Source organism: Macrotis lagotis, chromosome 3 (genome assembly GCF_037893015.1).
Source record: "Macrotis lagotis isolate mMagLag1 chromosome 3, bilby.v1.9.chrom.fasta, whole genome shotgun sequence".
Lineage (NCBI taxonomy): Eukaryota > Metazoa > Chordata > Mammalia > Peramelemorphia > Peramelidae > Macrotis > Macrotis lagotis.
This window is the reverse complement of record NC_133660.1, coordinates 52536790-52553334: the sequence shown is the minus strand read 5'-3', so window position 1 is coordinate 52553334 and position 16545 is coordinate 52536790. Positions and strand designations below refer to the sequence as shown.

At 36.4% G+C, this 16545-nt stretch overlaps 1 protein-coding gene across 1 annotated transcript in view; it reads left to right on the top strand.

Moving 5' to 3' along the window:
* The window catches only part of FAM241A (family with sequence similarity 241 member A), a 72755-nt gene extending 64866 nt beyond the window's left edge, over positions 1–7889 (top strand). Inside the window, exons 3-4 of the mRNA XM_074228703.1 lie at positions 88–185; positions 4347–7889. Of these exons, the coding sequence (XP_074084804.1) occupies positions 88–185; positions 4347–4592 (344 nt within the window). The 3' untranslated portion in view covers positions 4593–7889. The remainder of the gene's footprint in view (positions 1–87; positions 186–4346) is intronic.
* Positions 7890–16545: the final 8656 nt, after the last annotated feature.

Below are 16545 nucleotides of genomic sequence, written 5' to 3'. Positions count from 1 at the left end.
GAATGTAGCTTGTTACACATAAAAATTGCATACCCTAAAAATAAACCCTAATACAAAAATTAATATAAGATCTGATCTTATTTTCAGAGAAATACAGTATTTTTGCATGTGTAATTGGAAAAAAATTAAAAAGTCATGAGGGATGGGACTTCAGAAAAGCCTGGAAAAACTTGCATGAACTGATGGTGAGTGAAGTGGGCAGAACCAGGAGAACAATTTATACACATTAACAACAACATTAGACTTGTTCATCTCATCTACAAAATAATCAAAGACAATTCTAAAGTACTTGGGATGGAAAATATCATCCACATTCAGGGAAGGAATTATAGAATCTGAATGCAGAAGAATATTTACTATTTTCCATTTTTAAAATCTGTTTCATGTTTTAGGGGGGGAAAAGAATCAACCCTATCTAATATCAGACCAAAAATATAAACATAAGTCAGTGGAACAGAATACAGATGCTAGAAATATAACCAAATATTTACAAAAGATCAGTGTTTCTCAAACTAATGGAAAAGAAAAATAGTCATTATTCTAAAATAAATATTGGTGGGAGTGCTAGATAAAAATGAAAGGAAATAGCTTTAGAATCACTACATACCATTGGCCATAATAAATTCTAACTATAACATACAAATGATCCATTAGAGGGTTAGAAAAAAAATGAAATAAGTTTGTCTGCCAAGGAGTGAAAATAAATTTTTATATATTGAACAAACAAATAAATTGAGAATATTGGTAGTTAGATTTGATTGCATCAGAATAAAAATTCTGTACACAAAATAATGTATAACAGTGATTTAAAAAATAGTTGATTAAAAAAACACTTCTAAGAAATTTGAGATAAATTTTTGCATTATAAAATATGCAAAGAACTAGTCATCCATTCTCCAAAATTTAAGAAGAGATATTTTGCAAAGGACCACACAAATTGTACACAAATCACTTGACAAATGTACAACTTTCATTCTAATTAAAGAAGGGTATGTTAAGACAATTGGGAATTCTAATTTCATACCCACCTAAACTAAATCACTTCAACAAAATCTCATCAAATATGACTCAATTCCTCCAACACTGAATGATAAATTTGTGCAGAGAACATTGGCAGAGACAGGTGGTAATACAAAGTTCAGATAAGAAATGATTCCTTTCAGGTCATAAGTCCTAGGTAGTTTACAGTGTATGGTGCTTTGACTCACAAATATAGTTTATAATATATATATATATATATATATATATATATATTATATATATATATGTATATGTATACTAAAGATTTACAAAACAAAGTAAAATTTTCCACCTCAGTCACTGGTATAAATATCAGGCCTATACCTAATAAATAGTGACCAATTCTATCCTGTTATTGCATTACAAATTTCCATCTCATTTACCTTCTAACCCAACTAATTCTTTTAAGAAAATCAACAGCAAAAGACAAATTTTTTTTTAGGTTTTTTTGCAAGGCAATGGAGTTAAGAGGTTTGCAAGGCAGTGGGGTTAAATGACTTGCCCAAGGTCACAAAGCTAGGTAATTATTAAGTATCTGAGACTGGATTTGAACTCGGGTGCACCTGACTCCAGGGCCAGTGCTCTATCCACTGCACCACCTAGCCACCCAAAAAAGGACAAATTTTATTCTATAGTTATTTAACAAGTTATTTAGAAATGGATCTGTCACAAGGTTGATTTTAGTTTTTTTAAAAAAAATAACCTTAATCTTATTTGAACTCTCCACCTCTACCTACTAAAATGGACATGAGACATTATCTTTTTTTTTAGGGTTTTTTTTTGCAAGGCAATTAGGGTTAAGTGGCTTGTCCAAGGCTACACAGCTAGGTAATTATTAAGTGTCTAAGACAGGATTTGAACTCAGGTCCTCCTGACTCCAGGACCGGTACTTTATCCACTAAGCCACCTAGCTTCCCCAAGACATTATCTTCTAAGTAAATTTATTGTTGCCATCAATGCAAAGTGGAGCTGAGATACCATCACTATGATTTCCTCTAAAAAAGATATACAAAAACAAACATATGTGTAGGGGGTATATATATGTGACATTTACTTATCTGTGTATATGTTGTTTCTCCTCAATGGAACATAAGCTTTTTTGGGCACAGGGACCATGTCATTTTTGTCCTTGTCTTTCTATCACCTAGGCTTGGTGCCTTGAATGTAGTAGTTGCCAAATAAATACTTATTGAGTTGAAGTAAATTGTTTTATTTCTTGAAAAATGAAGTCTAGGCTCTTTTCCTGGTCATGATTTTCAGGTAGCCCAATAATTTTTATATTATCTCTTCTAAATCTGTTTTTGAGGTCAGCTGTTTTTCCGCTGAGATATTTCACATTTTCTTCTAATTTTTGGTTTCTTTGGAACAGTTTTATTTCTTCCTGATTTTTCACAGTCATGAGCTTCCTTTAGTTCCATTCTGCATTTGAAGGAGTTATTTTCTTCAGAGAGCTTTTTTATCTCCTTTTCCATCTGACCAATTCTGCTTTTTTAAGGCATTCTTCTCCTCATTTGCCTTTTGTTTTGCTTTTTACATTAGGCCTAAACTATTTTTTAACATATTATTTTCTTCAGTATTTTTTTTGTATTTCTTTCACCAAGTTGTTGATTTGATTTTCATGATTTATCTGCATTGCTCTCATTTCTCCTCCCAATTTTTTCTCCACCTCCCTTAATTGCTTTCAACATCTTTTTTGAGCTCATCTTTAGTCTGAGCCCATTTTCTATTTCTCTTGGAGGTTTTGGGTACAGAAGCTTCAATTTTGTCATCTTCTGAATCATCCATGGGACCAAAGTAATTTTCTATGGTCTGATTCTTCTTTTTCCTATTGTTTACTCATTTCCTCAGTCATGACTGATTTACTGCACTTCCAAGGCTTTAGGGGGTTTTGGGGGACACCCCACAGGGACCTTAATTCTCCCAAGGTCTTATGAGAGTCTCTGCTCTCTTGCCTGTGCTCTGATCTGTGGATGACCACAGGCCTCCCCTCTGCCCTGGAGCTGTGAGGGGGGTTCCAGCTCAGCTATGGTGGTATGGGAGTCCAAACTGCAACCTGTCCTGCCCTAGGGAGAGCAGATGGACCTCTGTAGTCTCCCCCAACCCCCTTAACGTTTGTGGGCTGCACTCTGGAGGTCCAGTCTGGCTTCCCTGATTCCTGTTGCAGGTTCTCACCACAGGGCTGCTCTGAGGCCAGCACTCACTCCATACTCACTCTGGTGCGGCAGAGTTCTCTCACCACCCCTTCAAGCTATTCCCAGTGATCCCTGGGTCAGGAGATCTGGAAACCCCCCCCCCCTCGCCACGGACCCAGGTGCCCCCAGAGATCTAGGCACTGGGCCGACTGAGCTGTACTGCAATTATGGCTGTGCTCACAGTGGCTTTTTCCAACCCCCAGTCCCAGTGGACCAGACCTTTCCTGTGGAACTTCTAAGTTGTGTTGGACTGGAAAATTGTATCACTCAGTCTTTCTGCCCCTCCAGATTTTGACTAGAGTCATAATTTGATGGCTTTGGGAGTTTTGGGGGGAAGTAGTTTCCAAGAATTCCTGACTTCATGCTGCCATCTTGACTCCACCCCTCTCAGAAGAAGTGAATTGAATTGTTTTAACAAACAACCAGATCTTATTCAAAAATTAACTAGAGCCAAGATGAAAAAAAAAATTTATAATAGACTAGATTGAGAAAAGGATAAAAAATGTTAAAAATCTGCAATAAAGAGAAACTGAACTTTCCACCAGCTGGTAGTCTTTCTGGACTCATTTCTAAACATGGTCTGTTAATCTGCCTCTCTCTTTGAGTTCTTGTGGTCGGGTTTCTGTTAGGTGAGCTTGATTTGTGGAAAATCCCCACATTGAGATGCTTCCATTAAGAAGACAGCTCTCCCAGGAGAAGTTGTTCTCTTCCAGATATGCCATTGTTCTGCCAATTCTGGTGCAGAGGTGCCATCTCCTCAGCCTGCTCTCCCCTTGTGCTCCCAGTGCCTGCCACTGTGGGGCTGCTATTCTGCTCTCTGCCCTTTTAGAGAGGGAGTGGGAGCTCTTGGAGGACAGGACCCCTGGAGCTAACCCAGGGTCTGGCATGTATCTTTAGTAGGTGCTTGATAAATGTTTATTGGATTGTTGGATTGGAGATATGGATGTTTTCTACCTTTTTGAAAAGCAAGTATATTAATAGTTCTGTCTAGAGTTTAAGAAGAAAAAATGCCCATGCCATTGTCCCTCATTTATTGAATATGCTTAGACTGTGCTAGAGATTATGCATATGACATGATTACATTATATTATTTTAAGCCATCCTGTATTCATTTTTCATTTTTTTTATTTACAGGACATAGAAGAATCACAAAATCATAGTGTGGAACCTGTTATAGATGACTACAAAAAGATGGGGACCCTTTTTGGTGAACTAAACAAAAACCTAATCAACATGGGCTTCACAAGGATGTATTTCGGAGAACGGATTGTAGAACCAGTAATAGTCATGTTCTTTTGGTTTATGCTCTGGTTTCTTGGCCTCCAAGCCCTCGGACTAGTTGCTGTTCTTTGCATTGTCATTATTTATGTACAAGAGTAAACCATAGCTGACCCATGTGTGGTTTAACATATGGAAGCCTTGTTATATGTTGATGAATATTTAAGCAAACAAGAGCTACAGAAATCTGCTTTGTTACAAATTATGGCAGCCCTTTTCTATCTAAATTTATAAATGGATGTTCTTTGAAAATAAAGTCAGTTCTTATCATTTGGGGGTTAATTTTCAGATAATCCAGACCCCTTGTTTTCCAATAATGATTTTTCCCATTTATTGAGCACTAATCATAAACACTACTACTCAGAAGTGCAACAGAGGTTATGACAGTTAAAGCTATCAATTTTTCTCCTTGTAAATCATTTAGGGAGGAAGAAGCTAAAGTGATATTTTACTTGAAAATTATTTCTCAGATATTCCCATTTTCATTTATCCTTTTTTTTTTTCAGTTATCCTTGCCATCCTTTTTCCCATGTGTAAATGAGAGTTGGCTTTATGACTATTTTTCTCTTGTGATAAAAATTAATCATTCTAGTTCATTTTCCAAAAGTTAAAAAAAGGATATGTACTGTTGTTAAAGAAACTGCCCAAATGGAATGAAACTTCATTAGGCTTGAAACCACTTCAATATATAATATATTGAAGATTTTAGAAACTTTGGTGCTGGTGAATTCTTTGTTAATCCAGAAACCACAAGAATCACAAGGTAGATGCTCAGTAGCTACATATCTACTCTGTGACATGCCTAATTAGGCTGTGGTATTTTCTTCTATCCAACAAGCTTGAGTTTTTATTTTTTATTTTCCACAGGATACTGTCAAAGTATTTTTCACAACTTTTACAATTTTATAGTTCTTTTTTTAACTGCTACTTTAAGATATAAATCAAAATCTGTTTCTTAGTTCAACAGTTGAGTATTTTTCCCTGACGTTGCAAAATCTGCCTGCATCTTTTTCTTTCTCTTTTAAAAAGAAAGAGACTTAAATATTTCACCTTTGATATATACGTAGAAAACCAGATGTACGATATTAAAGAAATAGTTAAATTTGGAGTTTAATCATCAGTCTTATACATGCAACAAGACCAAATCTGTGAATCCTCTAAATGGGTAAGCAAAGTAATTGAAAATATAATAAGGGCATATAATGCTAAATCAGAATCCCAGTCAGAGGATGTTAAAATACAGTATATTTGTTTAAATATTGACTTTTTTAAACTTAGGACTTTTTTATTTTTACAAAAGGTCTTTGTACTCTATTATGTGCTTACATTGAGTTTGCAAATATTTTTATACTAACAAGCATACCCATCATCTACCTTACTACAAGTGCAAACTATATGAAAGGGTATTTTCATTTGTGCACAAGTACAGTTTAAAAAACAACAGAGATTTGGGGAATTTGTAGCAGTATAAAATATCAATATCTACATTCTTTTAGAATGCTGCTGAGAGTTTGAATTTTTGAAACGTAACATGCTTAATAACAGCTCTGGTCCCACCAGTGCCTAATGGTGAATCTATTTTTCAAAGTCATTTTTGTTATAAATTATTTAGTATCCTGTCAGCACTATACATTGCCTTGTTATGCTGATGGGATATCTGTGTGTATCCAATTATAAAAAGTAAGCAGGCATTTTGCTATCTCCTTTCCCACTTCTGTTATTACTTACCAGGGTATACTATCAAGGAGAGAGAAGAAAAAAACTAGCTAATAGCTAGCTTATTTAATGGAGACAAAAGGATGTTGCCCCTAGGAAGTGTCTGAATGAATGCTATACTCTTCCCTAGGTAAATGAAAATCCTATAACATACAGTTATGAAACAAAAGTGGTTAGGTAAAATGGATATTGAGTCACATCAATCTCAGGACTGAACTAATTCAAGGAAATTGGTGTTATATGTGAATAAGATGTATAATAATCACCACCCATATTATCAGTCCTCAGTTTTAAAAAGGAGGTAGGGAAATAAGATATACATCTGATATGTGGTCAAACAGACTGACCTAGATAATTAAATCTGTTCTTTTTCCAATAAAATATCAGGTATAACTGGGCGTTTTGTTTTATTTCTTAATCAGTTATAAATACAGTACTCTCTCTGATCCCTAGCACTATAGGGATTCTTAATCTCGGGTCCATGAAAAGTGATATATTTTGACAACTGTATTTCAATAAATTGGTTTTCTTATAATGCTATATATTTTATTCTATGCATTTAAAAATATTATTCCAAGAATAAGCCTATAGGTTTCACAAAACTTTCAAATAGCAGATAAATGACATGTCATGGTCATCATGCTGTTTTTGGTCCAACTGCTTGGGTTGAAGAATGCCATTCCATCCTCTACAACTAACTAAATTTGTTTCAATCTGATTATCCTCTTGAGAAGCTACACAACCCCAAGGGACCTCAACCTACAGGATAAACCAACTGTTAACAGTATTGTTGGGAAGGTGATTGGAAGCCCAAGCAATTACAAAGGAAGACTCATGAATAATCACTGCTATTATTGAGGACTAATTATCCAGTTTTCAGATTATCTGCAGCCCTCAGTTCCCATAGAGCTTTAACTGAAGAAAGGAAAGGGAATAGGTAAAGCTCAAATGAGGCTATTTTGCTCTTTTGTTGTATCCCTAATAAAAGTTTTACTCTGGAAGGAAGAAATTAATTCATTAAAAATAAGACTAGAGATATGTCTTTGGACTTGTCATTACTGAATCCCAGAGCTAGAAGGAGCCACAGGGAGTCATTGAGTCCCTCTTACTCTCTGATAGATGATTCTTGTCTTTAATATCACTGACACGTGGTCATCTACTCTCCATCATTTATTGATGCTTTCTCTGGAACCCATTAGCTCAATTGTTTTATACTTTAAAATGTTATGGCTCAAAAGATATTTTACTATGCAGAAGGGTAGTGTATTAAGCTATATGTTGTCATTTAGGAATCTGTTGGAAAATTATAGCTGTCACTCATAAGACAGTCTTGCTACTAGATTGTAGCATATTTCAAAGGGAAATCCACCCTGCAGATCACATCAAATGTTTCAAAACCGTTTGTAATGCTTATTTCAAGGGGAATAATAGTTGCAGATATTATTTAAGGAACACTTTTTAATGTTACTTATTTTACAGTGTGTTTCAGTAAACTTTTACTTGCCAAACATTTCTTAATTACTTTGAACAGCCAGAATCCTCAAATCAGGGCTGATGGTTTTTGTTACAAAACTGCCATATTAATTCTCTACCAGAATGTCTTGGTTGTCCAGACCATATGTGTTACACAACTTCTATACAAAGTTCTTTGTTATCCTTTCTAATAAAAGATATTCTGCTGTACTCCTTTATCCTATTCTCTCTTTTGATAGTCCATATGTTCTACATATCCATTAATTGCTGCCCCATGCACTTCATACAAAAATGACCCAGTCAGCATCATTGGGGGTTCACCCAGTTCTCAAATCTGCTTTTCTCCTTTTTCTACTGCTAGAAGAAAAGACCAGGTGGTTGAACACTGCTTCCCTAGCCAAAACATGAGAATAAACAAGTATGTCTCCAGTATCCCAGAAGAACCTTTCTCTAGAATTCCTGTCCAATGGTGATAGTAGAACTGAGAATTCCTCTGAGTGCATCACACCTAAAGTTTTGTAGTGTAGGATATTTAAGAGGATGGAGAATATATATGCCATGCCTGCAATGTGACAGCCACTATGCTAAGCACTTTTTACAATTATCTTATTTGATCCTAAGAACCCTGCAATGTAGATGCTATTGTCACCCCCATTTTACAGTTGGGGAAACTGAGGCAAGCAGATGAAGTGACTTGCCCAGGGTCACACCATAAGGGTCTGAGGCTGGAATTTAATTTGATCTATTTACTGCACCCCCAGAAGAACATTCAGGGAACACATTTCCTAAAATGTTAGCCAAGGTGCTATCTTGCTCCCTGCTTTGGTCTAATTTGTCACCTTCCAGCAACCTTTCAGTATTTCACTGCTTTCCTTTAAATTTTCTCTACATCTATGTAGAACATATAGGTTTTTAATCAAGACATAATTGCATCTTTGCAGTTGTTGCTGTAGCTGTATAGTTATAAAATATTCGTTTGTATTCTTCATACAGCAGGAATGTCTTCTCTATTAAAAAAAAAAAAAGTTTAACTGGCCACCTTTGAGAATCTTTACAGTTTACTGATTTTCCTTCATCCATTCCTATACCCCCACTCTCAATTATAGCAATGTCATATTCGAAATACTTTTATGTTTTCAATGAATTCTTTAGACAAACACTTTGGCATTTCTAAAATAGTAAAAACATAGTAGCAAGTTTGCAAATTAAATAAACTACCAAGAAGAAATAGTGACAGACTTGAAATGCCACTCCACCATTAGGTCTGAAAAACCCCAATTAAACAAAAATTGATCTTGCATGAAGTTCTAATGGTTTTTCACAGAGAATTTATTTAAATTATGGTTTTATTTATTGAGAACACTAATCATAATAGAAAAATAATGTGACCCATTATGGTGCCCACTTTCCATTATAAGATTCATGTCCAGGATTATTATTATTATTATTAATTAATTAATAATAATAATAATATCTAACATTTATATAGTTGGTTGGTTGTTTCTTGTCTCATTATGAAAGAAGACCAAAGTGACATCATTATGTTTGAGACAAATGACAGTGTGTCTGAGCTCAGGATATTCTATCATAGGTTGGGCACAGATAGTCCATGTGAACACCTGGGGTGAGTACTCTACACTTATGGATGTCACGTTTCCTTTGAGCTGCTTCCATTCTGCCTTCTTCATAGAGCACAGCCGCCTCTCTGGTGAGGCCCTCTGCCAGCATTCCCATGCTGTATAATCAATTCTAAAAATTCTTAAGACCTTCAGGGTGTCTCAGTATGGCTTCTTCTAACCCTATTGTGAGCACTTGCTCTGTGTGAGTTCTCCATAAAAGTCTTTTTGACAAACACACAACTAGCATTCTAACAATGTGTCTAGGCCTTCTTAGTTGCGCTCTATAGTAATGTTGGAATGCTTGGCATTTTAACTCGAGGAAGGACTTCAGGGTCTGGTACCTTCTGCCAGGTGATCTTCAGAATCTTCCTAAGACAATTTAAATGGAAGCGATTCAATTTCCTGACATGGTGCTGGCAGACCGTCCATGCTTCACAGGCATACAGCAATGAGGTCAATGCAAAGGCGCTATAGATCTTCAGTTTGGTAGTCAGTCTTAACACCTCTTCTCTCCCACACTTTATTTTTTCGGAGCCTCCCAAATACTGATTTATATAGTATATTATGCAGAGCATTTTATATGTATTTTCTCACGATCCTCCCATGAGGCAGTTACTGTTACCTCCATTTTTTGTTTCTTTGTTTTTGTGGGGCAATGGGATTAAGTGACTTGCCCAGGGTCACACACTAGTAAGTATCAAGTGCTTGAGGTTAGATTTGAACTCAGGTTCTACTGACTCCAGGACTGGTGCTCTAACCACTGCTGCCTAGCTGCCCTGTTACCTCCATTTTACAGAAAAAGAAACTGAAGCTGAGAAAGGTCAGATGACTTACCACACATCTGACAATTGTCCAAGGCCGGATTTGAACTCAGGTCTTTCTAATTCCATGTCCAGCACTCTTATCTACTGCATCACCTAGATGCCTAAACTAAGATGAAATTTGAATTAATTGAGTTCTATATTCAGTCTCATTGGGTTTTGGTTCTGTTTGGTAAGATGGGAGGTTTGGAGTCCCACTTCCAGAGGATTTGTCTGGCATCAATGATTTCCCCCCTGAAGGAGGAGGTGTAACCATCCTCATGGCCCTTTGTTCTAACTTGTAAACCACCTGTGGAATTCCCCCAGCCAATTAGCCCTTGAGAAAGAGTGAATTCCTTCTCTAGTCCTGGGTTTTGGTCTCATTGATTCCGTATTTAGGATGTTTAATATTCAAATCCTGATCCTCTGACTCCAAAGTCACTATTCTTGGGGGCGGTTAGGCGTTGCAGTCAGGAGTACTTAAATTCAAATCCGGCCTCAGACACTTAATAATTGCCTAGCTGTATGGCCTTGGGCAAGCCACTTAACCCCATTGCCTTGCAAAAAGCTAAAAACAAAAGTCACTATTCTTTCTACGGCCCATGCTGCTTCCCAAGATTTATTCTTTGGGCTTGACCTTAAAAAAAAAAAAAAAAAAAAAGACGAGATTGGTGAAGTGGGAAGGCTGGAGAGAAAGAAGACATCTCATAGCCAAACATCCCTATCAGACAACCTGACCACTCCACTGCCACCCTTTGGCAGTAACATCAAAATGGCTTCATTGGAACTTGAAGCGAACCTTGAGTAGAGAGTGGTGTAGGTCTAATATAATGCAACCTACTTAGTAGATCCGGATTAACTCACAGTGCTAAGTAACAGACTAAAAAACATCTCATAGACTCAAGAACTCAGCTAGACTCCATGTCTGGTATTCATCAGGTTACCAATCAACCAATAATCAATGAGACATTTAGGAAGCATCTATTGTGTGCTGGCACTACAAGGAGGGGGAAAAGATGAAAAAATGTCTCCTGCTCACAAAAAAATTACAATCTAAGGGATGTAGCCTAGGACCCCACAGTGTCTGAGACTGCCAAGATCAGAGCTGGTAGAGACAACACTGGAGCCCTCTTTTGGTACTTGTGATTCTGTTTCCAAACAGCCAAGACAATTTCAGACCTAAGAGTTTGGGGCTGGGGTGGAATGAGCTTCAAAATGACTGGAGGAAATCTACTTTTAATGAGTCCCCACTTAGAGAAAATGATTTACAACCCCAAGATCTGACCCAATGATATTTTTAGTCTAAAGGACTGAGCAGCCTGGGTGAACTAGCTCTGAAGGCACTGAAAAGAGCTTGCTCCAGACATGGGCCAGCCTGTTTCTGAGCCCATAGACTTATTTTTAGCAGCTATTTTTATCCCCGGGTGCTTGGAAGTCTGCAAGGGCAGGCAACAGATGGCCCCAAGTGATTTGCTGAAAATGCAATGGATGATTGTTATTATGATTTTCCCCTTTGAATGTAAGAGACTATAAGCAATGTGTGCGTCCTCAAATTCTCCTAGATAAATAGACCCCTTTCTGGATCTTTCTGACTTACTTCTTTTCTCAATCCTTTATCTGGATTGAGGAAATATCTCACAGAATTAAGTTCAAGAATTATGAATATGCTATGCATCAGCCTTGGGATAGGTGCTTGAGATGCAGACAAAAACGAAGCCATCCTTCCCTTCAAGGGGCCTACATTCTTCTGAGGAAGGTACAACATGCACTGATACATTAAGTAAGAAGCAAATATGAAGGGAAAACATTCTAATTATCTGAAATGGAAATTGATTGGATAGCACCAATTTTGTAACAATAAAGTCCTTGCCATTATACAAAAGAGAATGGCACATCCTAACTCCACTCCCTTTTTTGAGATGGGATGCATTTTCTATAATCAGGAAGGACAAAGGAGAACTCCATTACGCCTATAGCAAATCTCAGGAAACTGGATCTATTGTTACTACTTTTTCTAAGAATCTAAAAAGATCATCAATTTAAGAGATGAAAGGGAGTCATAAAGCAGGGACTATAGGTGATCATGTGAATGTTAGTTGTCTTGACTAATAGAACATCCTTGTCCTAAGAAAATAGCCTCAGAGGGTTTAAGTGGCTTGCACAACCCATTAATTCTAATTGATCACATAATTACTGTCAGAGGAAAAAGTCGAACTATTTCCTGACTCCTCAATCCTCTTTCCATTACACCATGTCTACTTTCCTACTTCTGAGTTTTCCAACCTCAAAATCTGAATAAATTCTCATTCAGGTTTTGGTTAACTAGGTCTTTTGTCTAGAATGTCCTGACTCAGTGGCTGCTAAAATGGTTTGTGGAAGCCAAACAAATTGTCAAAGCCATAGAGTCATAGTTAAACATCATGTGGATAATAAGGTCCAGGATGGCACACCTTTGATCATCTATTAGTCTTTTATTTTTTAACCTATTCTAATTTCACTAACTTGTCTTCTTCATGCATTTCATGGACCATTTATCACCTCCATGGGTATTTCTACTTAAGCAAAGAATGCTATTCCAAAGAGCTCAAAACAAATACAATGTTGGCTGCTGTAGATTTGAGCAATTTACCAAATCATTTACAACGTGACATCTCTTCCATAAATATTTTTCAGCACATATTGAAGAATCCACCCCATGAGCCAAAAACATAAAAGATATTTTCTAGAATTTTGTTTAAACTTAAAAAGAAGTTGCCAGACTAAGCCTTTGATCATTCCTAGACATTTATCCCCTTTATTTGGCCAGTGTCCTGGACAATCTGGCTAAATCCAAGGTTGTCATATTTTAGATTCCTATTTTAGTATAGGGGTCAAATTTAAAAAGAAACAGGGACCACTAAATCACACAAAAAAGATCCCTGAAGGCTACATATTGACTTAGAAAACCTGTATTAACATTATATATTTTCTATTATATTTTTATTTATTTAATTATTTCCCAATTAAATTTTCATCCAAGGGGCGGCTAGGTGGCATAGTGGATAAAGCACCCGCCCTGGAGTCAAGAGTATCTGGGTTCAAATCTGGTCTCAGACACTTAATAATTACCTAGCTGTGTGGCCTTGGGCAAGCCACTTAATCCCCATTGCCTTGCAAAAAAACCTAAAAAAAAAAAAATTCATCCAATTCCAAATGTTACAAACCTTGTAACTTAGGGTTAAAAGTGACCGGGATAGGGCCAGCTAAGTGGCGTAGTGGATAAAGCACTGGCCTTGGAGTCAGGAGTACCTGGGTTCAAATCCGGTCTCAGACACTTAATAATTACCTAGCTGTGTGGCCTTGGGCAAGCCACTTAACCCCATTGCCTTGCAAAAAAAAAAAAAAAAGAACGGGATGGTTGCCAGCACAATTATGTAGCAATTCATATGTACCCTAGAGAGTTAAGAACCAAAGTATAACATAAAGTTTGAGGAGGGAAGTTAGTATTCAGATGTTTAAGCAAAGGATTCATGGACAAGCATTTGAGTTGAGCTTTAAAAGCAGAATAAGAATTTAACATATAAATTGAGAGTTAAGGCATTTCAGACCTGAGCAAAGTCATATGAAGATATAAGAGCCAAGTTTCATATTCAATGGAGTCAGAAAAAAAATGTCCAATTTGAAAGAGATTTAAAGAGAAAACTTCCCAGGAATATTATTATAGCCAAATTCCAGAACTCCTGAGTCAAAGAGAAAATATTACAGGACAAAAATATTACAGTCAAATATTACGGTCAAAAAGAAACAATTCAAATATTGTAACACTACAGTCAGGATTACACAGGATTTGATAGTATCTACATTAAGAGCTCTTAGGGCTAGAAATATAATATTCCAGAAGGCAAAAAACCTTGGAATGCAACCTAGAATCAACTATCCAGCAAAACTAAACATCCTCTTCTGGGGGAAAAGATGGACTTTCAATGAAACTGGGAACTTTCAAACTTCGCTGTTGAAATGGCCAGAGCTGAACAGAAAGTTTGCTCTCAAAGAATAGGACTCAGGTGAAGCATAGAGAGGGTAGATGAGAAGGGTAAATGATGAGGGATTTAATGATGATGATGAACTGTGTGTGTTCCTGCATGGGAAGACGATATTGATAATACTCATATGAACCTTCTCATTTATCAGAGCAGTTAGGAGATATATAGACAAGGCACAGGAGGGAACTGAATATGAAAGTATAGTATATTGTCAAAATGGAGTCAATGAGCGAAAAAGGAAAGTACTGGGAGAAAGAGAAAGAAAATGAAAAATGGGCTTAGATATTTCACATAAGAGTCAAGAAGAAACTTTTGCAATGGAGTGGAAGGTGGGGAAGGCCAGGGGGAATAAGTGAACCTTCATTCTCATCCAAAATGGTTCAGAGAAGAAACAACATACATACTCAATAGGGAGGAGAAATCTAACTTACTCTAGAGGAAAAAGGAGAGGAAGGGGTTGGGAGAAACAGGAAGGGGGAAGGGTGAGGGGTAGGTGGGGTTGGGTGGTTTATCTGGGTTCACAGGGCTGGGTGGTTGTTGGGTGTCTGAGGCCAGATTTGGATTTGAGTCCTATTTGCTCCAGGTCCAGTGCTCTGTCCACTCACTACTTGGCTGCCCCACAACACATAGTGAACATAGTGAATGCAGAGAGAATAGAATAAATGGGAATGGGGAAGAAAAGTTGGAGGGAAATACAGCTAGCAATTAGCAACTGTGGGGAAAAAAATACTGAAACAACTTCTTTGATAGACTCATGATAAAGAATTCAATCCATCCCAAAGACTGAACTGATAGTATCTGAACACAGACTGAAGTTCAATTTCTTTTCTTTTTCTCTCACTTTATTTTTCATTAAGTTTTGCTATCTTTGTGGGGGGGGTTATATTTACTTTTACAGCAAGACTATGGTAGTAATGTGTAAATAAATTAATTTAAAAAAAAAGAAAAAGAAAAAATGTCCAGTTTGACTAGAGGGTAAACAGTATAGAAGGCAGTAATGAAATGGGATGGAAAAGGCAGGTGGTAGTTACTTAAAAACAACATCAATAATACCTAGCATTTATATAGTGCCTTAAGGTTTACAAAATGTTTTCCAAATATCTAATTTTATCCTAATATTGCACCCTGTGAAGCAGGTGCAATTATTATCCCTATTTTCCATGTGAGGAAATTCAGGGTGGGTAAAGTTAAGTAAGTAGCCCAGTTGACACAAATAATGTCTGAGACAGGATTCAAAGTCAGGTCCTCCTGATTCCTGGTCCAACAATTTATCCACTGTGATACCTGCTCCAATAGAGTTCATGCATCCTTACATCTTTTTATTGTGGTGATTGAATACATCTTTGTTCTCATCAGCATGTGTATTTCCTACTCCATTCATATAGATCACCAATGCATCTGCACCTTCTTATTTTATGTGATCCTTGTCCATGCTTTACCATAAATATTCCTTAGAATTTCTGCCCAATATGCTAAAGACTTTCCTCTGTCATTTTATTTTTTCAGGGGTATTAATGTAGCACAACTTGTTATTCTTTATTCTCACTGCATGGCAATCTTTCCATTTTATCTCTTTTGAAATTTCCCTCCATTCCTTGCATTAGAAACCAATGACTTATTATGGTTTGACTCTTCTAGTAATATGCTAAATTGGTTACCTGACAAAAAATCTCATATCTGGATAATCAACAATTGAATTAATATTTATAAACCACCTTTTAGAATGGAAGGATTACCACTTTCTACCTTATTTTTCTAAGCAATTCATTTAAAATGTTTCCCTCATGGATAATATGAAAAGATGTTTTGTATGGATTTTATTTATAATGGGCATCATATGGCTTACATATATATTATATGCCCTTAGCCTAGTTAATACAGAAAAAGTCAAATAAAACTAAGCAGCCCAGAAATCATATCTCTCAATTTATGTAGTATTTAACATTTATAGAATTCCTAGTTCTACTGAAACCAAATGTTTCATTAAATGTCCTCAGGAACTAATATTAGTCCTAGTATTTATTCCAAGTTGAGATGCCTATTTGTATTATTTTCAATTGCATGATTGTGATCATGTGTCTTATTATTTTCTTGATTCTTCTTTCTTCACTCTGCTTCAATTCATAAACATCTTTCAGTGCTTCTCTGTTCATATTTATAATTTTATAGCAAAAGGATTTTCAATAATTTCCATATACTACAATTTGTTCAAACATTCCCAAACAATGGTTACATACTTTCCTCCATTTGGAGAAAAAGGCAACTACAGAATCTGCAGCTATGGATATTTTGGAGATATGTGAACTAATTTTCACTACCTCAGAGAGCCACTCCAGTACTAGAATATTCCATTCTTTTGGAGTTTATTGTGGAAAATGGTGTTACCTGCTGGTCTAATTTTTTTCTCTGCCAAATTGTTTACAAA